Source organism: Cyprinodon tularosa, unplaced genomic scaffold, assembly GCF_016077235.1.
Source record: "Cyprinodon tularosa strain WSP-4 unplaced genomic scaffold, ASM1607723v1 ctg768, whole genome shotgun sequence".
Lineage (NCBI taxonomy): Eukaryota > Metazoa > Chordata > Actinopteri > Cyprinodontiformes > Cyprinodontidae > Cyprinodon > Cyprinodon tularosa.
Window position 1 is genome coordinate 135,805 of NW_024039527.1, and position 23,941 is coordinate 159,745.

The 23,941-nt window shown below is 36.0% G+C and overlaps 1 protein-coding gene and 1 long non-coding RNA gene across 2 annotated transcripts in view; one reads left to right on the plus strand and one right to left on the minus strand.

Annotated features, from left to right (window-relative positions):
- Positions 1-15,217, minus strand: part of LOC119773562 (ephrin type-B receptor 2-like) — a 148,368-nt gene extending 133,151 nt beyond the window's left edge. The window contains exon 1 of the mRNA XM_038270569.1: positions 15,031-15,217. Coding sequence (XP_038126497.1) covers positions 15,031-15,082 — 52 coding nt within the window. The 5' untranslated portion in view covers positions 15,083-15,217. The remainder of the gene's footprint in view (positions 1-15,030) is intronic.
- A 97-nt stretch (positions 15,218-15,314) lies between these two features.
- Positions 15,315-23,318, plus strand: LOC119773567. The gene is made up of 2 exons (XR_005279431.1): positions 15,315-15,688; positions 21,978-23,318. It is a non-coding gene; the product is annotated as an uncharacterized LOC119773567 (long non-coding RNA).
- Positions 23,319-23,941: the final 623 nt, after the last annotated feature.

The following is a 23,941-nucleotide window of genomic DNA, read 5'->3' on the forward strand; positions in this document are numbered from 1 at the left end:
TGTCATTACACAAAAACTTAATTCCCTCCTTTAGCTCCTTTTTTATGCAAAGCAGCAGAAATATATATATAATTTATTTTCTATGTGTGAGTTTTTGCTTTTTATATTTGTACAGTCTTTCATGGAGCAGATTTATCTTCAGCTCTCTTAAACTGGTATTTGCTTAATACCATAATTTTTTACCCTTGTGCTGCACAGGAATATTAGGATGAAGGCTCGAGCAGAGTTTATTTGCATTTTCCTGATGTTTAACAGGAGTAAAAATCCCCTGAAGTGCTGCTTTACGCAAACGGATTCTGTTATTTATCTGTTAGATATTTAAAGTACTGACAAAGATAACTGAAATTTGTATAGTGCATACTACCGAAACATCGAATTAAAACTATGATTCTAAGAAAATCTAATAAATATAGAAACTTTTACTACAAAACTACAAACTGCAGGAAATGTTTTCATACGTCTTGAACTTTTAACGGTATTTTCTTTTGCTATGTTACAACCATACCTTTGCAATTTAAAAAGTGAAAAGTGTTGCATGCATATGTAATTATTTCTGGTTTATATAATACCTCTAAATAATATGAACCAAATCTATCATTCTGTGGGTCTATTTTGCAGTGTGGCCCATGCAAAGAAGGTCCTATGTGTAGAGAAAAAACTACTGCTAATCATCACCCCACAAAAATACCCTGTGTACTTTGAAACAGGCTGGTAGCCGCATCAAGGAATGAGGATATTTATCTTTAGCAGATGACAGGGAAGCAGACAATCACCTTTCAGCAAACACTCAAAACATACAGTGGGAGCAACAGTGACATATCTTATATCAAAGCATTTGCATATGTCTCAATGAAAGAGAAAAGTCTAGAGCTAAATTCAAAGCAGTGATCAACTAACTTTTTCATTTGAAAACATGTGTTGGTGTTAAGTTTCATTGAAAACCTTCCAGACAATCTGGAGGGTGAGAGTTGCTCTTTGTTTTCATGTGGGCTCTCCACAAAGTACGATTTTGGTCCCCTTCCTGGATGAATGTAATTTGCAACGTAGCCCGCTTTTTTTCATCAAGCCTGATTCTGTTCCACTAAGACAGGCGATGCCAACAATCAGGAACTCCCTTTCAGCCTGCCAGTAAACGATGGTAGATAAAAAACAGCTAATTGCTAATATCGCTAATGCTACATCCACAAAAAAGAGGTATGAAAAATGTCTGATTTCTATTTCTTTTTCTAGTAAAACATTTTTAAAAATGGATTCAAAGACAACTTTTGAAGGAATCTTTAAGTTGAATACAGGGATTTAACACCTTTAATCAAGTATTTTTAAAGAGTAAATGTGTTGTTGATAATGTCACTTCTACACAAAGGAGAGGACAAAATCAATTAGTGGTTCAAAGAGGATATGAGTCAGGTTTTTATTTGTGAAACATCTTTAAAAAATTGTCAATTTTCATAGTGACAACCTTTGTGTTGGTGCATTCTATAAAATCCTATGGTACAGTACATGGAGTTTTGTCATTGTGAACTGATAAAAAGGGAAACTATTCTAGTGAGTATGAAGATTGACCAATATTAGGGAGAAAGAGGGGGGAAAACAAAAAAAGGATTCAGTTCTTTTTGTAACAGCATCATCAAGGTTCCTGGGAAGACATCCAGGAGCGAAAGTGTGACTAAAAATATTAGCTGAAATGCCATCTTTGCTCCAACCTTGTGTTCACACCTCCAAGTGACTAATCCAGCTTCTAGCTTCTGGTTTCCAAGTTAATACTATAATTCCAAAAAAAGCCAGACTGCCCAACACTGCAGGTGCTGAATTTGAAACGGTGTACAGAGAAGTGTACGTAGGTTTGTGTGACTGTGAAGTACACAAAAAGGCTGGGATGCAGAAAATAACCATGCTGGTATCTGTGAAATAGAGATTAGGACGTGGCCATGCCAAAAATGTGTGTGTGAGGAGAAAAGCCACTAAACAGGACGGTCTCAGTTTCATGTTTCTCAGAAATGGGACATATTACGGTAGATGCAGAGATCAAAGGAAATTATTTTTTGCATACTGTTCTGTTTTACTGGCTTTTATAAAAGGAAGAAAAGTTAGGTCACATGGTGAAATGACACAAAGCCCTTTTACTTTGTTCAGTGAAGCAAACTGAAGCTATAAATCAAAACAATGGCCTTTTGTGTGAGAATTACTGAATTTAGCTAGGCCAAAGGACATTTGGAGAAAGAAGTTTTATCATTTCTTCTGGGGTTTTTTTCTCTAAATTAATAGGAAATATACATAATGCACCTGTTACTTGAATAACATACTAAGGTACAGTATATAATGTAATTTGTTTTGATTATTTTTTGGAGCGTTAAGATTTAAAGTCTTTATGACAGCAATGAGGGGGCCTGGTATGAGAAAGGGGTACAACTGTAGCACACACACTTCTGTAAGCTGGCCTCCGAAATGAGGACAGACCATGAATACGAGGCATGTCTTTTCAATCACTCAAATCCTTAAGAGGGACTGTCCATGACGGCACCATTTTCTGTCCAAATGTGCACCAGACTGCTACAAGGTGGCAAACAATCTTTTAAGGAAAAAAGCTTTGAAGTGCTTAGATTAGGGGTGGGGGGATGTCTGGTTTTTGCCGTAGTACACACCACAGCCAAGTATGTGGGGGGAGTGGCGGCCTAGAGTGGGGAGTGGCGGCCTAGAGTGGGGAGTGGCGGCCTAGAGTGGGGTGTGTTGGCCTAGTCTTTAGGGCGAAGAGCTTGGAATCCTGAGCCCAACTCCCACAGACTGCCACTCTGGGTCTCTGAGCAAGAACCATAACCCCAAGTTGCTCCCCGGGCGCCCCACAATGGCAAGCCACTGCTCCCCAAGGGGATGGCTTAAAAGCAGATGTAAATTTCTCCAATGTGAGATCAATAAAGTTCAATTATCAGTACATTCAGAACAGATTTAGATGCTGTAGAGCCCATTACCACTACATTTGATCTTTACTGTAATTTAAAGAACTTTGGTTAAAAGGGTCAACTCGAAATGCCATTTTAGACTTAGGTGTTAGGTGTTGAGTTTAGGTTAGGATTAAGGTTAGGTATGAACTGGTAATATTAGGGTTAGAGTAAGGGTCACGATTAGGCTGTAGAAATTGGTTAGAAATTAATGAAAGTCAATTGAAAGCACCCACGAGGATAGAAAAACGTATGTGTGTGTGTGTGTTTGTGTGATGGGCTAAACAAGTCCGAGAATTATTGGGCACGCCCACTGGGGGTGAAGGGTGGGGGTCAGTGTAACTGCTGCAAAAATCTTCTTGGAAACCAAAAAGGGGATAGTATGAAAACAAACTACAGATTTTCAGTGCAGGTCTGTAATTCTAAATGTCTGATAATTTATTTAGGACATCTTAGGTAAATAAAGTGTTGTAAAGAACTTAATGCATTGAGGACAATCTAGGGGTTTACTGATGTGCGGTACTGCTTGCAGATGAAAAGACAATTTAGGCCTGATGATAATAATTTTCTGTATGTTTAACTTTATCATAGAGCAGTCATTTCATTTAATGGTCTCAGCTGGATCACTGTATTGATTTTACAGGCACAGCAGGTCTCCTGAGAATCTCTATGGATTTCCCAGCTGCCTTCCCAAACGACCCATTGTGATTCCTCTCCAAAGGCCCATGCCAGGGGAAGGCATGGAAAATAGTCATAATTTCACGGTCTCCTTATATACCTGAGTCTTGTTATGTCAGCCGCATTACCTCAACACAGCTTTGTGACTCCAGACATCGTTTTAATGACACCAAAGGACATTCAGTGGTCTTTCCCTGGCTGCTTAAACAGAATGCTGGCCATGAGTTTTAAAAAAGAGTATTTCCTGCTCAATCTCTTTCAAGAGGTTTAAGATTATAATAAAATAAAAATAAAAACTTTCTGGGAATAAGCGGAGAACAAAATGTTATTATAATAAAGGGTGCTCTTAAGCATGAGTGTGGTTAGATATCCCTGATTGCTTCCTCCAGTAGATCCATCTCCAGTCAAGTGATTATGTGAATGCAGATTACTTTCTCAGCCCAAAGGAGCATTTATCATCAGCTTTACTGAATATAAAACAACTTCAATGAAGTGTCAATTGATAAAGTATGAAAAAAAAATCATAAAATCTAATCTTAGCTCAGTCGGGGTTATTGACTGTCTTGCGTTTTTTAGATGTTTACTGATGGAAAGGATGTTGAATCAAAGATGATGCAACAAATTTCGGGATTTCAGGCTTTTAATTGAATTCACAAAATTATCTGTTGAGATCAATATTTCTAGATGGTGCTAGTTTTGTTGATTTTGAAATAATTCATGATTAATTAGGTGGTTCTCAATGTGTTGTTTCTTTGTATTTAGTTTTTTTCGTTTTGTTTGTTGTTAGTGTTTATAATACAGTTGAGTTTAAAATATCATCATCATTCAGTTAAGACAAAATGGATGAGTATTAAAGGTTGCAACTTATTTTTTTAGTATTTGAATTTGGAACTAATATTACAATGGGTGCTGATATTAAACATTGAGGTCTAGGGCTCTTCTGGTCAACACCAAACCCTGTCATTAGAACACTAGTTCTACATTATTTTGTTGCAATTTAATCCTAATTAACCAACAATTTCATCAGAAGAATTTAATGAAGTCACAGAGTAATTTATTCACAATTTCCCTAAATTGCAACAAGTTTCATTGCCTTGCATTTTAGCGTTGACAAGATTTCGCTAATAGGATTGCAATTTCCATATTAATTTGGGAAAACAGAAAATGAACTCCACCTCTCCACAACCAGACAAGTCACAGCCAAAGGCCAAATATTTAATTGCCTTGTGATCATTTTCTATTCTCTGAGCTAATGCAATTACCAAAGGAAGAGAAACCATCATACTTGAGGACACAAAAAGTCATTCTCTAGCTGAACTTCAAATGAGCCATTTAAACTTTATTCAACGTTACTCATAAAGACCTAAATAATTTTTTTAAGTTGTGCTTCCCCAACAAAAATAATCAAATACAGAAAAATACATAATTTTAAGACAAACTAGCATAAGAAGATAATTTGAAGGTGGAAGCTTTATCTGTATCTGTTATGGTCGCTGAACTGGTGAGGTCACAAACACAGGGCCACAGTCATCACTTACAGAGAAGCAAGGCCTGCCTGCCAAGTACACTAATCAGATAAAACAGATCTAGCTGCTGGCAGCCCCTCAGCTTCGGTGTCTCTATCCGAATGAAGCTCATAGACCTGCTAGGGTCAAATAGTAGAGACTAAGCTTTTGTTTTTATCATACCGTCTGGCAGACCTGAGATACAGCTAGCAAGCCAGGCCCAGAGGGGCATAAGGAAGATAAAAAATGTTTTTACTGGCTTTGTGTAGTGAGGCAGGATGATGCACACTGTGTTAAATACATAACCACCAGCAAAATCAGAAAGGAGCAGTGTTGTTGCACACTAAGACACTAGTTTAGTAGGATGGGGGAGGGGGCCTTGCTGGGGGACAGAAGGTTTGGCCAATGGAGGAAAAATAGAGATGGGAAGACAAAGATGGACAAAAAACAAAAGACAGATGTCACGTGGGTCCAGAGTCGCTGATAGATGCGATGTGCAGCGCGGCACACAGGCAGTGGTTCAGGTAGAAAAAGCTTCCCTTTGTGATGCAGATGACAACGCAATCAGCCTGGCTTTGTCTCTGACTATGGGCTCTGCTCCCAGGCACATTGAGAGACAGACACTAATCCAGTGGGTTTGTGTTCACCAGGCGCACACATAAAGGCAGTGTCACAGTACCTGGGGTGTATGTGGATGAGGATCTCTGAAACAAGGTCTGACCTCTCTCAGGCTATGCTCTCCCTCCTCCTCTTCCTCCTGTCTCTCTTTCTACCCACATCTTAGCCCCTAGGAGCCTGTTCTAGTGAGTTGAAAATTAGAAGCGCTACATTGTTAAATGTGTATGGCTCACTCACACAGAGGAAGTGAGATGAATAAGGGTTGAAGTGACTGGTCCGGCTCAAGTTTTCAATAAAACACTGGAATTAATTTGAGATCTACCGAAATGTATTAGAACACCTTAAAAACACAACTTAAAAACATCGAGCGTCGAGGACGCAACTCCTTCCTAACAATGGGTAAAACCTGAGTGCAAATAAGCACATTGCGCAATGAATTTAATTTGCCAATTAGACCCAGATCTCGTTAGGCCATTTTGACACTGAAGCCTCACACATTTTGTGAGTCTGAAAATACATTTCACCGTCCCTTAATAACTCTGACTCCCAACGGGTTAGGATGAATCAGGCCCTCCCTCATAAATATGACTTACCCAGAGACTGTGCAATGCCAATTAACATGTGCTAATTAAGATAACAGGATATAGGCACATCCTTGATCTAGATTCTGTGAGATATTGGAAAGGTTACGGGGAGGTAAAAACAAGTTTCCTGTTGAACTATTCAAAACTTGTCACTTTTAATGAGCAAGACGACAGCACATTTTTATTCCTTTTATGCCGCAGGTGTATTCCTCACATTCAATTATCTAATGCAGCTCTTTAATTAAAATTAAGCAAGTAATTGAGTATAATAATTTTAGTGACTGGAACCTGAGACCTGAAAGGCATCAAAAACATAACAGTGATGGCGTTTAAAAAGACACACCAGATCCAAGAGAGACTTAAATAGGATGGCTGAGTGAACAATCTGTCTTGAAATCATCATTCAGATAGGTTTAATGTTGATTGTTAAAACATTTAAAGATCAAGAGGCGATTATTCAGTCAATTGGCACATTAAAATAAAAGAAGACACTTTAACAATATTTCCAGAGAAACAAAAGCTCTTGATAAAATTTAAACCAAGGGGATCAATGGAAAAGCTCATTATCATTTCTTTGTCTGAGTCCTTCAAGCACATTTTTTTATGTAAGGTTTTTGCTAGATCTTGTACAGCACATAGCTCTATCAATAAACCTCCAATCATTCGTTCCTTTATTCATTTACTTAACTTATTGGTAATTATTCGTTCCAATAAGTACAAACTTTGCCTCAATACAGAGCAGATAAACAAAAACAGAAAAAGATAGATTTGTTTTTTTATTTAAGTAGTGGCTAATATTACTTCAGGACTATTTTCATACTAACGACTTACTACCAGATTGTGAATTTTTGAAAATACATAAAGGAAGCATAATCTCAGATATTCAGTTATTCTACAGGTTGTTTAGTCTTTTTTGTTTTCATGTTATTGGTTAAAAATCCTCATATATTCCTTGATTAAATATTGAAAACAGGTCATCATTTTTGCATGCTTTAGCAACTTTCTGGCAGATTCAACAGCCAAATCTTTCCTTGACAAATGCAACCATGTTTAGTAGTATTTTTTTCTCCTGTGTTGACTAAAAAGACAAAGTATGTAAATTAGCTAATCATGAGAAGTACTCTTCTATTAAGATCATAAGACAGTGTAAAATATAAATAAAAATGCGTGCCCTCAGTTTGTCAAACCATAAAAAATTGTTTATTTATCACACATCTAAATTTGAAAGATTAAAAACACAAAAGGTCGCAAAAGTGATAAGGAAAAAAATGCCAGTTTTCTCTGCCCTGAGATGCTGGGGGGGTGTCCGCTAGGACTGTTGAAACAACGCTCATACGCTGAATTATTTCAGTTTTAAAGTCATAGGGAAGTCAAATTTAAATGTCAAATCATTCTGGCTGAAACATGTATATAAATGTACTCTTTATCAGACTATATTGTCACAAAATTTAGAATTTTTTTATTTAAAAAAAAATCCTGTCTTACAATCTGTGAGGTTTTTTTTCTTTATTTTATGCAGGCCACTTAGTTATACGTCAGCTTGTACACCTAAATTCGGCCAATCATATATCAATGGTCATCTATCAATCAAATTTTTTAGGTCATAACATCTTGATTCATATGTCGCAGCGAATATATGCAACGGTTGAAATAAGAATCCTTTCCTTTCCCGTTGAGTTCCGTCCCAGTATTCATGGGGATGGACGTCTGTGTCTTCAGCAGGCGTAGAGCTAACAGAACTGGCAGCGTTGTGAGGCAAGGGCTCAAACATGTACGACTGTAAGCCTTCTACCCTAAACGAAGATTCTGCCATCCTGGTGTCCTCTTCCACAATCACTTCATCCCCTCTTTCCTCCTCTAAATAAAAAATGTATGATGGAGGAGACTATTCTGACACAAAACTCCTCCTCTTGCATGTTTCCGCTGTCCATAGTGTTCCTTGACAGTGTCGTTGCTAAGTCACCAATTTAGTGCTACTTGGTCCCAATGTAGTTTCTCATCGGAAACCTATTAGCACTAAGTTGGTAACTGGTTAGCATGATACTTCTGACAAACAGGCCACAACCATACTTGCTTGCGAACCCTCCGCCACAACAATCCCGCTCCCTTGTCAAACGACCAATCACAATCTCTGTATTCACTAGTGTAAAGTCGAGCACCACTCGGTAGAATTCGGAAATGCAACGGTTGGAACAGCCGTTTCCCTAAGACTTTAAAGAAGAAAAAAAAAGGCTACATATCATATTTTCATTCAGACTTTTAATTCGGGTGGAATCATTGGAAGCTTTGACTGCTGCACAGGCTGTAGTCTGAGGCTGAGTTCGAAATTCAGTGGCTGCATCTGATTAAGTAATAGCACTGTACGGCGGCCTGTTCGTATTCGAAGACCCCCTTCATATACAGCCTCTGAAATGTGTAATCGACAATCCGATATCGTCAACGACGATACTGCTACTTTTATATATGTACAACAAAATAACTATTACATTTATAATGTCTTTAGAAGAAAATTGGGCAATTCTATTTACATGGTGTTTTAAGCAGAACCGTCATGCTAGATTGGGAAAGTGGTTATTATTTTATGAGACATTTCCAATATAAAACAATTTTTCTTAGCTTAGTTCCAGAAAATTCATATAAGAACCATTCAGATAGAAAAACAGACACAAATCTGCAGCAGATTCCTCGATAGAGCTAAAATTATTAAATTAAACATAAGTAGGTAAAATTATGTCTATTTAAGCATTTGAAAATGTTATTAAACTTAAAAATGTTATTAAACTTAAGGGCAACAGTGGCGTTGGATGTAGGAGTTTGCTCTGAAATCAAAGGATTGATGGTTCAAGCCCCGACTCCGACTTTCATTGTCGTTGTGTCCTTGGGCAAGACACTTCACCTGCATTGTCTACTGATGGTGGTCAGAGGGCCCGGTGCCGCCAGTGTACAGTAGCCCCACTTCTGTCAGTGAGCCCAAGGGCGGCTGTGGCTACAATGTAGCTTGCCACCATCAGTGTGTGAGTGTGTGCATGAATGGGTGTCTCCTGATTTGAATGAAGGCACTATATAAGTACATGCCATTTACCATTTAAAACAAGTGCATTACACAGCACATATTTTTGTTAAAATAAAATTTGTTTATGTGGGCATAAAAGGGAAATTTTATTACTGAACAATTCCCAATCGATCTAAAGCAAAACCCTTTAGTATAAATGCATAAATCTGTGGAAAAAAAACGGATTTCCATCCGTAGGTAGGACTGTGTTGGAAATTTTTTCGAAAAATATGCCTGTACAGTACATACTTTATGTCTAGGAAAGTATAATAACAGATATGTAACCCTATTACATTAGTGTTATGAGTGTTATGATACTAAAATAAGCCCATTGTGATTTAAAAAACTAAAATTATTGCCTGATTTTCACATCTTTATTTACAAATATAAACAGCCATAAAGGCATGCCAAATCTAATTTCAAATAAATCCATTTCAGCATCAAGCTTAGCTCTGGCAGCATGCTGCAGCATATTGAAGGATTTCAAACACCTGTTGATGATATTTCCATTCAAGATAGCATCATGGAGGAGCCATATCTGACCATCTGCTCCTTGGAAACTAGTCAAGCCTAAGACTATACTGGCACCTGCTCTTCTTTTAAGGAGAGACATAAACAATAAAAATAAAACATTATCCTCTGGATAAAATAGACCCCGAAAAATAAAACAGATTCATCAAACATCAAAACTGTGGTATAATGAACAAGATTTAAATATATAACACACAATCAAAAAGTACAACATTGCTGTTCTATTTAAATGCTAATTTTGTTTTAAGACATCATGGTCACTTCTCATATGAACTTTTCTTTCAGTGGAGCGTGAGTACAGCTCATGAGATTCCATTCAGTCATCTTATTCCTTCTTTTTTAAACAGTATTACTGGCAAGGATAAATAGCAGAACAAATTAGAAGTACCTACAAGATCATTGATTTATAAAGTGTTGCCAGGTCTGAAACTCAGGCAACTTGAAGGCTTTTCAACACCATGTCAACACTGTTCACTTAAATACCATTTTAGCTTAAATTCAACCCAGCAAAGGTCTGTTAGAAAGAAGACTAAAAGGAGAGTTGGCTCACAAAAGTTAACCCAAGCAATTTGATCCAAACAGTTAAAGGCATGGAAACAGTGTCAAGCTATCCATCACAATTTGGAATCAAACTTTAGTTAAAATGCTTCAATAGGCGGATGCCAGGAGCAATGTGCTCAAGCCAGCGTGGAGCAGAAATCGATCAAAGAGAAATCCCCTCTTAAAGTTTTAACACATCTGACCCAGACAACCCATCAACCTTGATTTGTTTCATTTATTTTTTAAACAATAAGCGATTATGCATTACTGTTTGTTTTAATAACTATCGCAATCAAAGTCTTTATATAATGTAATACACACAGTGGCCACAATAACGCTAAGCTGCTCAGTCACAGTGTGTATAACCTTATGCGATACAGGGAGAAAAAAGATTTTCTTAAGTAAATCACTGATACTGCCTTAATCACACCCTAGAGGTAGCCATAGATGTCTCAGAAATGCGACACCCCCTTCAAGTGAAACAACTGGTACCAGCACTAATTGAAATTTTGCATGCAAAGTGACAATGCCCGGGCCCTCGGCAGCATGGATTAGGGTTTGAATAGAGACAGATTCTTTGTGAAAGCCTACTGTGGCGGTTGGCGTGCAGGGCAGCTCCATGCATCTGCTCACTGGGTGGACTGAGAAAACACTGGACTGTATACGGTCACTCATTTCACTTCCATCTGAGCCCATTTCAGAAACCTATCGTTTTACCTCTCCGAAACACAAAGTTGTGTCTCCTTCGCACTCTTCAATCTAATCTTTTCAGAAGCAGCTGCTGAAATTAAGACAATAAAAAAATCATCAGCTAAACATATCGACTAAACATGACAAATACTACAACTTACAGAAATAAGAAAGTTTTCTTCAGTTGTGAAGCTTTTCCATATCCTGTGATTATATAGTAGTGAAAACAAACTGCATCCAAAAAAAGAAAAACAACATAATATGCAATACTGAACCTATTAGAAGTGTAAAACATCAACTTGGGACATGTTTGCCAGTGTTTAGCTGTATGGTGTCCAGTCCTGAATGCAGAGCTAAAGGAATGCGGTGCATACTGAAATGCAATCAAATCTGTGAGACATTTTTTAAAGACTCCACGCTGTGATTTCATTCTACCACACTTCACCATCTTCTGCTGTGGTTTTGCTCCCATTATGCTTCCTTCAAAGAACGACAGGAAAAAAAAAAAAAGCTGTATCAAAGTGATCTATCATCCTACTCACACCGACAATGACATGCATACAAGTCTGGATGAGAGCGTTGTTGCATCATAGCAACACCAAACCTCCCAGAAAAACATTTGGACAGTACAAACTAAAACATCACAATAGAGGAGAGGGGGGTGGGGGGTGGGGGGGGGGAGTGGAACAGCCAAATAATCCATCTTGTAAAACTCATTTCCCCCTAACAATACAGGCTACAACAATTTTATGGCTGAAAATGAATCTGAGAATTTCCACTCGACTGAATTAGATTGGTGTCACCGTTGTTAGTAGGACTGTCAACTTAACACTGATGACAATAAATGGGAAAGCTAATAAGGGGGATAAATCCACGGTGTGTTTTCATAGACATGTTTGACAGAGTTAGGCTAATTTCGCTGCCAGTACTGCATCTATTAATTTCCATAAAGAGCCTCTCCCCTGCCTTTAACTAAACCAATAGCACATGGCATCAGCTTACATTAACTCTAATTTAAAGTTGTTTTGTGTTCCACGCTGTGTATAAATGCTTTTGGATTATGGCTGAATGGAAAGGATGAATTAACTTCATGCACAGCTTTGAGTGCTGGGAGGTGCTGTTGTGCAGTAGTTTGAATAGAAACGAGACTTAAAGGAAAACAGAAATAGTCTCGATGCAAATAATGATCCTTCAGTGTCAGCTTACAGTATTGTCGTTTTTAGCATGGCTGGCAGATTTAACGTACTATTTGTAAAATGGACACTTGAGGCACAGCTGGGATTTTGTTAAGTTAAGACACAGTTCTATCCTCTTAGCCGTCCTAACATGGTCCTCGCTTGATTCATCGATTATTTGTATAACAAATAGCTCTTTGATATTTGCTTCCTCGGAAACCGAGGTTATCATAAATGCCGTATTGAGATTTTATTGCGTATTTACTTGGAGTTGCATTGATTTATTCAAATACAAAGTTTTTATAAAGTGCAGCGTTTCTTCTGCTAGTAAATAGCAGAAATTAAATAACAATTATTTTATCTGTAACGCCGAAAGCCAGGGGCATGTAAAGATGTCTGCAACTACTTAAAAAAACAGAGAGGAAAAGTCGTCTCTCCAATAAACTTGTCAGAAAAATCCACTGGAGGGCTCTTTTACTGTTGCATGCTGGGATAGACATCCTTTTCTTTACAGATTAGAGCTGCAGTGACCTCTTTTTCAACTCTTAATTTTTCCTACGCAAGCCAGTGGTTCGCTCTCATTGGACAGTCAAACAGGATGAGTCACAGGGTAGAATTCAGATGTGGGACGGCATTCAGTCGGCGACGGGCTTAGTTGGGTTTTGAAACAAAAAGTGGTGTTGAACCGACCGTCCAAAAAGTCCTTGAAATGTACATGCTGCGTTTTGAATCCTGAACCTAGCGTCACCGTTAAATCCAGATGGAATTGTGTTACAGATTTCTTAATTGAAAGATTTCATACTGTGCATTTTAAAGGTGATGTATGATTACGGCCAGGACTGAAAAGTAAGAAAAGTGAAAAAAACAACAACACCTGCTCTGATTGATTTTGAAGGAGAGAGAAAAAAAAACAAGTAGAGGTGGAACACTGAGTAGTGTGAAATTGTTGTTATTTTTGGCAGTTTTCATATCCTGTCCTTCCCTTGAACTTGAAGAGACCAGTAAAAACAAATTTTGGACAGAAAAACAAACTGTTACTTCAACAGCAGATCAAGCAAAAACATCACAAATTAAATCATATCAAATTGTTGTGATAATGCACATATATAAAGTATAATGTTACACACAAACCATCAGAGCAACTTTTTTTTTTAATTAATGCAATTTTTATTTAATATAAAAACTGTTTATGTCGAGCCGTAAATAATAATAATTATATTATTAATTATTATAAAATAATAAAAATAATTAATTTACAGCTTTAATCTAAACTATTTACACTAGTTTTATTAGCGGAATACGGCCACGGAAATATAATTGTGGTATAATGATTTTATTTTAAAATAACATGTTGTGTTTTCCCTATTTTTTGATTATATAAAAAACTAAAAATTGGATCGTGGCTGTTTTATGAGACACTTATAAATATTATAAAAGTATCAGGAAAATATTAAACCGGTCAGTGTATACTGTAACTTGTTCCACTGAAAATTATATTTAACTGAATTAAAAAACATAAACCAGAACAGTAAGTGGTGGCTCCTGTAAATATGCATGATGCTTACCAGAGCCTGTGCCAGACCTGACAGAACAAGGAGGCTATCAGGTCTTTATCCTGCACAACAAACCTGCATAAGCGGCACGTACAAATGGTTTAAAGTTGAATATAAGTTTTCCTATGTTTCAATTGTTTTTTATTCTTTTTTGGGAAAATTTATCCTGCAGTTAGATCTCGGTTTGGTTTGGAATAGTGTCTTTGCTCCACCTGTTATTATGAGGTTTAGTTAAACTGACCAGAGGAAGGAGGATACATTTGTTTTCTGAACGCATCCTCAAAATAGGCTGGAAAAAATTACTAGGCTGACACTTACCACTGCTCAGCATGGTGTGTTTTGACTTGTCATAGGGCTAACTCATTCCTGCAACTGAAAACTTGCAAAAAAATATATAATAAATTGAGAGGAAACTTTTATGTTTTAGTTTGATTTATTAAAAACAATTGTTTTACTCTGTAGCCTTTAAATGATTTGACGGCTACAATAAAGTCACAAGCGCTGATAGAAGACTATTGTGCAGAAAGCCTTACTAAGTAACTTTTAAGCATATATTCCTGTGAACACCTGAAAGCTTATAAAAGCTGTTTTTACCATTCAACCTGTTTCATTGTGCTCTAAGCCACACTGAATGATGCCCTTTGCTGCTTTGCTAAGCTCTCTGAACAACTGACTGCACTATGTTCTAAAAAACATAAAAAAGAAAGGCTTTTAAGGGTCAAATTGGCTGATGTTCTGTTTGTATATGTTTGTAAATAACATAAGGGTATAAACAGAGGTATTTGGTTGCTTATTCCCAGGTGACAACTGAGATAGACACACCTCCACATACAGAAGCGTCTGTCCCAATTAATGTTTTTGTCCTCGTGTAGGTAACCACACAAAAGCCGGTAGTTTTAGACGGAAATTAGGTTATTAAGCGTTATTAGGTACAGTGTGCTGCAAGTGCATGTGTTTTGTGACCCATTATCATCCAAGCGCCCCCAAAAAAAACTCGATGTGCAGCATTTCGGCACAGTAAAAAGCGCCAATGGCAAATTATTATAAGACGAGGATAAAAATGATTAATTAAGCATAATAAAGGGCGAATTTATACACGCGCTTTGTCTAAAACTCAAGCCGGTGCGAGGATGCGCGTGCAGCAGTCGAGATGCGCGCAGGGTCTTACCTTCAACAGCTATTACGGTCGGTATGCTCCATAATATCCATAAAATATCCATTATTGGTGATGCAAATGCCCAGACATTCAAATAAAATAAGTCCAGAAAGCCATTGAAGGCAAACACAGAGATGGGACTGGCGGTCCTTCTCCTCCAGTTGAGCGATCTCAGATAGCAGAGCAAAACCAACTCAAATCTGGACCAAGTTTGGACGAAACCATGAAAGAGCAGACAGGGGGGAGAACCAAGCAACACAGACGCACAGCATACACTTCTTTCCCCGGATTACTCAAGTCCCCTTTACAGCAGATATAGATAATAAATACATTTATAATTAGTCCAGTAAATTACTTTAACTATTCACGCTTTTAGCTTAACCTGTTTTAAATGGAAGTGCTCGCCCCTTCACTTCCACTTCAGTTCACCCTGCTGTCAATCATAGACAGACGGACTATCCTCAGAGCCTCACCTTGCGATAATGAATTGCTGAGGGAGATGTTATAAAAGATGGAGAGATTTATTCTCAGTCCCACACTCCTCAGATTGGAATTACAGGTTAATCTTTTTATAAACAAAGCTCCAATGTTTCTTTAGGTTTTTAATGAAACTCAATTTGACATCTCCGCGCGGATTGTAACAGGTGACCAACCGGGAAAAACATAAGAAGTAAGTTTGCAATTTATCTTCACATTTTCCTTTCATTTAAGATTTTTTAATAGTCGATACTGTTCCGCCACTTCCATTGTTAGACCATGATACGCATTTATTATTATTATTATTATTATTATTATTATTATTATTATTATTATTATTATTATTATTATTATTATTATTATCCGATTTTTTTGTTTTATCGTTTTAGGCTTTGTTTTGTTTTGTTTTTTGGTTTCTTGAAAACATATATGCTAATTATTATTTACATAAATCACTGTTTCCAGGGTCAAAACAGTAGTATTTTATGCAGGTTTTGCAACTATGTGTATCATTTCCTTTTTAACTCTCCAATCAATACAATAAACCATTTTCATGGCTAAATAGGTTAGATAGATAGAAAGAAGTAAATATTTTCACATGCCTGATCACCTTTTATATATGGAATATGGCATGGAATATCCCAATAGCAGATATAACTTAATTTTATTGTTTCAGCCCAAATTAGTTATTTCAAATGGGTCCAAATTCATGTGAAAATGGGAATTAGTTTACATGGAAAGAACAATTTTTCTTCCTGCAGAAGAAATAGTAAAAAAAGAAATAAATAAACACTAGTCAAGGTTATGGCTCATTATCATACATCAATGGTAACAAAAAACTTGAATTATTGGTGATAATTTCCCATCCACAGATTTAAATGCCAAATCATAATCTTATGAATAATTAATTACATATTTAACGTTTATTGGGTAAATTATTTTCTTTGTACCATTCACTAATTCTTCTACAGCTTTGTAAAAAAAAAAAAAGTCACTTTTTTAACATGTTTTTATGCTTTAGGAATTTATTTAAAATTTGATAATTAAAAAGGGAGTCATTTAAAATGATAACACAAATAAAAAATAAGCATGACATATACCATGTTCACTTATTGATTTTTTAATGAGTAATATTTTTTAAGCCGTTTAAAAGCAAAATGATTATATTCATTTGAATCAAATGTAGTATCATACCCCAAGAAAATAAAAAGATGAAGACGTAACTTTGTTGGAAGTGTGCAACAGATGTAATCGCAAAAAAAAAAAAAAAAAAAACATGAAAAAACAAAAAATAAATAAATAAATTGATCATCTGGAAGTTTTTACGTTTCCCAGCTTTACTAGAAGGAATAATTATATCTTAAAAGAAAACACAATGCTTTATATCAAATAATATTATATATTTGTAAATAGTTCTTACATATATTACTATCATAAGTTACACGCGGCTTTAATGAGATTACTGTTTACAATTATTTTTTAGAGAGGCTTGCAATTAGTTTATTTTTAAAACTCTATAAAATAAGTTCAATGCTCCAAAATAGTTGGTTAAATTACATTGTTATTTTTTAAGAAAGGATAACATTTGTATAATATAGCAGACTGAATATACTTTTGGAGGTAAAGTATGCAGTGGCAGAAATTGAAAGTGAAAAATAATGAACTGCTTCCTGTCTTATGCAAAGCAATGACATGCAGTAATGTTTTATATATATATATAAAACACCTATAGAGATTATATGATAAAATACCAGGTTACACAAAGATTGCTGATTTAGGTCTTATTTAAAAGGAGCAAAAGACATAAATTGTTTTGTTGTTTGTTTTTTTTTTGTTTTTTTTTAATGGAAGCTCATGACAGTACACCATGCACTGGAAAGCATGCAGCGATATACCTCTGGAAACAAAGTCAGAAGTTGCTGAAGCTGAATAAGAAAGAAGAATTAGGAAGAATCAGTTTGTCATCAAACATGCCTTTCTCATTACAAGCTGTGGTGCTGTAGCTATGCAGCAGAACTCTTATGGGTTAAATGAAGCAGTCTGATTTATTTTCCTCCACTGAGCTGGACTGTATTGATTCCAGGTCACTTGACTGGCTGGCTTCAGATCATGTTGAGGTGACTTCTAAACAGATGGAACAAAATGGCAAGGCACTGAGAAAGCAGCTTTCCCGCTCCATAATGAGTTCCATACAAGCTCAGTATTGACTTGAGCCAGAAGTGAAGTGAAAGATGTTAAAGAAATGATATTAATACTTCTTGAATGTAGCCGATAAAGATCTCTATGCCATGCTGTGTAATAATGGATACAATGTTTGTTATGGCTGAAATAAAATATTTGAAATATGAAAAAAAACGGATCAGAATGTAGCATAAATCCTCTCACGTTTCCTTATATGTCTTTAATCCAATGAAAGCCAAAAATAGGGCACTAACGGCAGGTAAGAGCTTTAAAACTGTATATCGCTTACCGTTTACAGCAGGAAACCTAATGTAAGTGCAACTAAAGACCTGCTATGGATCATCTCAAAAAAACTGATTAGGCATAGAAAAAGTCTGTTTGTTTTTTTTTTTTGCAAAATTAAAGGTTTAGATGTAATCAACGTGTAAATGGTGTGAGCCCATGGATTGTGAAGGGAAAAGCAATATCATGACCCCAACCTGCATTCTAAAACAAATGCGAAATAATGTAATTAATCATTGAATTTGTTATGTTTTTTCTAAATAGGACAGGAAATTTCTTGTTTAATGTCGATAAACAGAAAGTTTGCGAAAAGATGAGTACAAAAATGTAACCAAAGAATTATTTAAGTAAATGATTAAGTGAGGAGGTAAAATATTTTTTTATAAGTATGCAATATAGTCCAAACTACTTTGAAATGTCATAATTTGAGTTCATTTTGGTGTTATGTTGGTTTGCCTTTGCAAGTTGTGTTTGACTGCTTTTTTAAGTATAAATATAAAAACAATCTAATTTTAATTCAGTGCAGATAAATATAATAAAAAGGTTGTATTCATTTTGATTTGAATATATCCTTATTGTAAGGAAGCAGCTGTGTTCTATTAAAGGATACAACTTATTCAATCACAATTTAATGCTTTTGCACAACCTTAATTGCATCCACAGGGCAAGAATTCAAAATAAAAAAATGTCTGAAAAGTCATAACAACTCAATGATGAGATTTATGAATAAGCACTGGCAACACAAACCTGGTATCTATGGTGGAGATGCTTCTCAATGCAGTTTTAGGTCTTGTATCAACACTGCCACCTAGAGAGTAAAAGATGAACATTCACAGGCAGCATCATTTAGGCCTGGCAGTTTACAGAAAAGATGCAGACTTGCAACAATATTGATAAATAATCAAGACAATAAAATGTGTTTTTATTTTTTTCATAAAAAAATATCTTCATAAAATGTATTGGTCTAAAAACAGTCACATGCATTTAGACTGAAATTATTGTTCTGACTGGCAAACACAAACTTCAGCTTTAAACTGAAATTATTCGGCATCAGCCAAACATTGGATCAGTTTTACGTCGGGGCTTTGGATACAGTTTCCTGCTCCTCTGTTAAATCACTGCAGATAACAGTGAGATAAATAAAATCAAACTGCCTAATTCCTGATATTTTTGCTCATTGCAGGTCCTTGATAGGGAATACTGCCAAACTACCGTCACCATATTTAGTCATCCGATACACAGGATCCATTTGGGTTCTTTGCAGTTTTTTGTTTTTTGTTTTAGTTTTTATGGCACTAGTGGCTTGTTTTTTTCAACAGTAGTATGACAGGAAAGGGGGTATAAGAGAGGGTTAGAGACCTGCAGGAAAGGACCACAGGCCAGATTTGAACCCGGGTCGCCGCATCGAAGACTAAGGACTCCGTACCTGGGTTGTGCTCGCTAACCACTGCTCCACCTGCACGCCCCGGTTCTTTGCAGTCTTGAAAAAAAATTAAATAAAATGCATGTAGAAAAGCTTGGACTCTCACCCCAGTGGACTCCACTTGACCCTCACCACCTTCCCAGCATATTGCTTTACCTCTGCCAAAAATTTCATTCAATCCCACTAAGAAGCTTCAGCTTTAATTAAATAGACCGAGAGTCTTGGCAAGCGGTCGTTTATTGTCTTGTTAAGATAACTTTACAGACATTGTTGAAGCTTTACTAGTAAACTTCCAGGACCTGAAATGAGTCACTATTCAAGTAAATGTACTTCGGCACAATGAAGCCTCCTTTTCAAGTTCAAATATGTGTTTTCTCCAACAAAATAAGATGATTAAGAGAGTGACTGCCGTCAGTGTTGTCTCTGGTTTACACAGGGCCACTGGCACAGTTAAATGGAAATTCCTTCAGAGGACAGACAGCATTTTTTATTACCACAATAAATCCAGGCAAGATTCTTGTAAAAATGAAGTCTTGTAAAAAATAATTCATCCGACAGTCATGACAAAATAAATGCTTTAAATAAATGGCGGATATTAATCATGGCTTTGGTCTCAGTGCAGAAGCGTCTTTAAGCGCTCCTAAATTCTATAAACAGTTATGAACATACGAGCATAAATCTGTTCGTGTGATGATGCAGCATGCTGTTGACATTGTGGCTTTTATCCCCAAACTGTTGCAGTTCTTTTGTTTTGTTTTTCTTAAGCTGTTCTGCAGACACCTTGTCACACATTTCATCCTATGATGTCCAAATTATCTCAGGCTTTCTAAATGTTGATTAGAAGAGCTTGAATTTACAGAAGCTTTAAATTTTACATTGATTCTACCACTGGTTTAGCTTCCTGTAAGGGCCTGTTTCAGTCAGCAAGGATAGGTATCAATTATTGGAAATATCCGATTGTCATCAGAAGCTGTCCAGGAATTTTGTCTCTCCTCACACTTTTTCTTTAAGCTTTATTTTTTATTATTTGTTAGAAAATAAAATACATTACATTTCTTGAGAATAGAATCATGATCTGAGGGGAAAAAAAGACAAACTATTGTTTATAGAATTGTTGTAACAGTGTGTTACTATCTATTACAAATATCAATCAGTTACAGTTAAACCAGTTTTGCATGCACATTATATGTTCATATACATCGATTTTCTTCCACTGTGGTCATCAAAGATTTAACTGCATGTTTTAGGTCAGTCAAAATTATGAAATACAGTAATTTGGGGTTTGTTTGTGGCTTTGTACGCTTCCGTTTGATTCACAGCATTTAAGTTGATATGAGGCACATTTGAAGGCAAATTCTCAGAAAATTCTTTATGTACTACTCATTAAATAAAAGAAAGCAGCAAAAATGGGGAGATTGTTGTGATGCAATTTGTAGGTACCTATTTATCTGTTAAGACAATTTTACCTGATTATAAACATAGTGAGAATGTCCATCCATCATACTTTAAAGGAAGGAGTCAGGCTTCCTGACACAACATGCATAAAGACCATGTGAAGATGCTGATTGATGCATCTCAGAAAGTGTCATTAGTCACAGAGAAATGATTCCTGTGCCAATGTCAAAGAAGCCATTATTCCAACAACTCCAACTTTACCATTTGCAAATTCACATAAATCTAGGGGCTAAAAATGAAATAAAAATGTTCGGCCAAGCTGCCAGTAATTACATTTTAAGAAAAAGGGGGAAAGGTTTTTAAACCTGAAAACTACATCCAAACTGTGAGCTAGTGTAAAGGGATGGCATGTTGTTTGTTGCTGCAGATGGTTCAGCTGCACTTAAGAGTATAGCTTTCACCTTAATACAACAGCTATGAAGTTCAAGTTTATAGGCCAATAGGCGCTTTGGTACATTATGCTTTGGGTCATAATTAGTTACAAAGTGGCTTTAGGACAGCAAAGTAATTGTTTTGGATTGAAACTCACAAATCCCAGATCTCTGTCTTATCCGACATTTTGTGGGCAGAGCTTAAACAGCGCGTGTAATAAAAGCAGTCCACAAACCTAAGTTAGCTGCACCAGTTGTGTCTGAAGGGATTGCCCAAAATTCTAGCAAAATATAATGAGACACTTGGAGAAGGATAACAGAAATACGTTTTTCTTTTTTTATTTATTGCATACAAGTTTTTAAGAAATTCTACCAAATAGTAGAAAATCTAAACTAATGAAAACAAACCCTTTCAGTCTTGTGAAAAGGTTTCTCAGTTAATGTTCCAGCATTTACTGTAGCTAACATTAAAAGTAATTGTAAACAATACCAAAAACAGGAAATGTTTGGTCTGATTAAGAAATATACAGGAAGCATTATTTGGATATAAAAAACTGATTAAAAAAAACAGGCTAGGCCATGAAAAACAATGCATAAAAATAAGAAATGGTATCCCTAAATGCCTCAAATGTGTCCAGGATGTTGTAGAATTATCCTGATTGTTGCGAGCAAAGCTGAAATTAAGAATGATTAACGTCTAATCGCAGCACAACACCAGACTACTAAAGACAACATGCTTCCTTATCTTTTCTTTTTGTCTCTCCATTCAGACCGTCGCTCATCACAGAGCAACAGATGGACGAGCACAACAGGATATTCACACTAAGAGGATTCCTGGGTTTTTTTGCCTGTCGCTGTGGACTTTTTTTTACATGCACACTCTTTCATCGTATCCCAGCTCGAATGGCTCACTTGACCTGATGTAGGGTTGCCGGATAAGCCTTGCAAAATCTTCTAGTATGCATGTTGACCTGCTTGGAAACTGGAGAACCTTGACTGTGTCTGTCATGAATAACATTAAATTAATGACTCAGGGGGGATTAGAAAGTGATGGTGATATTTCAAGTCTCTTAACCGTAATCTCGTACGCTCAAGTCACAGGTACGTGGCAGGTCTCTGTATTATAGTGGCCTAGGGTCAGATTTCATTCTAGCTTTACTGCTACAAATGCAATTTGTGTTAATAAGGAGGAAGAGGGTGACAAAGTATTACAATAAAAAGTTTTTATATATTATTAAAAATAAGCACATTTTTAGAAATTGCAATTCTGAAGCATTTTCATCTTTTTATTTTAATTCGGACAGTACACATAAATTATTACATGATCAAATGCTTCAACCTAAATCTGCCATAATTAGCACCAGAGCTCAAAATTTCATCAAATTCCCTAAAGCAGGTACATACATTTAATAATATATTTAACAACACAAGCATGTCTAGTAAGCAGAGACAGACATAAAACATGTCAAACTATTAATAAAAGAAACTATTTTTGTTTCAAGATATGATCTCTATACTCAGTCCTGGATTCAGTCGTCCTCGCCCTTTGCACCATTTCTCGTCAGATGACTTTCAAACAAAGGCTACAAATGTAGACAAACCCAAAAATTATCTTTAATTCTTTTAGGTAAACAAATCATTAAAAAATATATGATGAGAAATTTTTTTTCTATGTAATAAATAAGATGTATGGCTCAAAGAAAGTAGTTTGTCAGTTTTTATTTAGTAAAGAACTCCTTAGCAAGGACCCACTTTCCCCAATGCTATAGTATTGCTAGATGCATTGCAATATAATTTATTGCAAAAAGGAAATCCATGGAAGTCCTGGAAATCCATTTTTTTTGTAGTTGCAAAGTATATTAACTCTGCTCTAGTATGACAAACTGTACATAAAGGAGAAGAGGGTGTTTGGGTCACTACTGCTTTTTAGCCAAGATGAAAGTTTGATGTGTTTTTTATATTGTGTGTCATTTTACACCATTTGACTCAAGGATGTTTCTTAGCCTTTTTTGTATGGTTAGTCAGTAGTTTGTATCTGGGACCAAAAATATATATTCATAAGAGCTTGTTTGAGATTAAAATGAAAATAAATAAATACAAATTAAAATAAATCTTGCTGCTTTAAGGATTTCATGCATTCCCATATCTCATCTCTTGCCATGGTGCATCATTTCAGATAGAAGTTTCCTATTTTTATTTATTTTTTGCTTGAGTTTGCTTTATTTATGCTAGCAGATTTACTTGACTGGCATTTCAATTATTGTTTTTTTTAAAGATTATGCAATTCTACTTTTAAAAAATATTTATAAATTTTTTACTTCACAATCCAGTAAAGAGCCGAGAAAAGCCTTACCTATTAAATGAATGAGTCTATGATATTAGAAACTCCTATTAAAATGATAAATTATTTTCTACTTTGCAGTATTTTACCTCTTTGATGTGGTTTCTTTGTGCTTGAACTTATTCTTGGGAGGAAAGGGGTAAAGAAACTGTGAATCTCAAGGGTCGGCATTTATATTTTCACTTGTTCTCTTTGCCATGAAATGACACTGCAATAAGACCTTTCTCAGTCCTCTGAGTGTTTTTTTTCCTTTCACTCTATAGGCTCGAGACAATGTTTATTTTTCATAAAGACTCTTGCTGGTCTCTTTATTTCTTATCCTTTGGAAATCTGACATACCGTGAATAACACTATATACCAAAAATCATTTTAGATTAATGTTCCATCAACTCT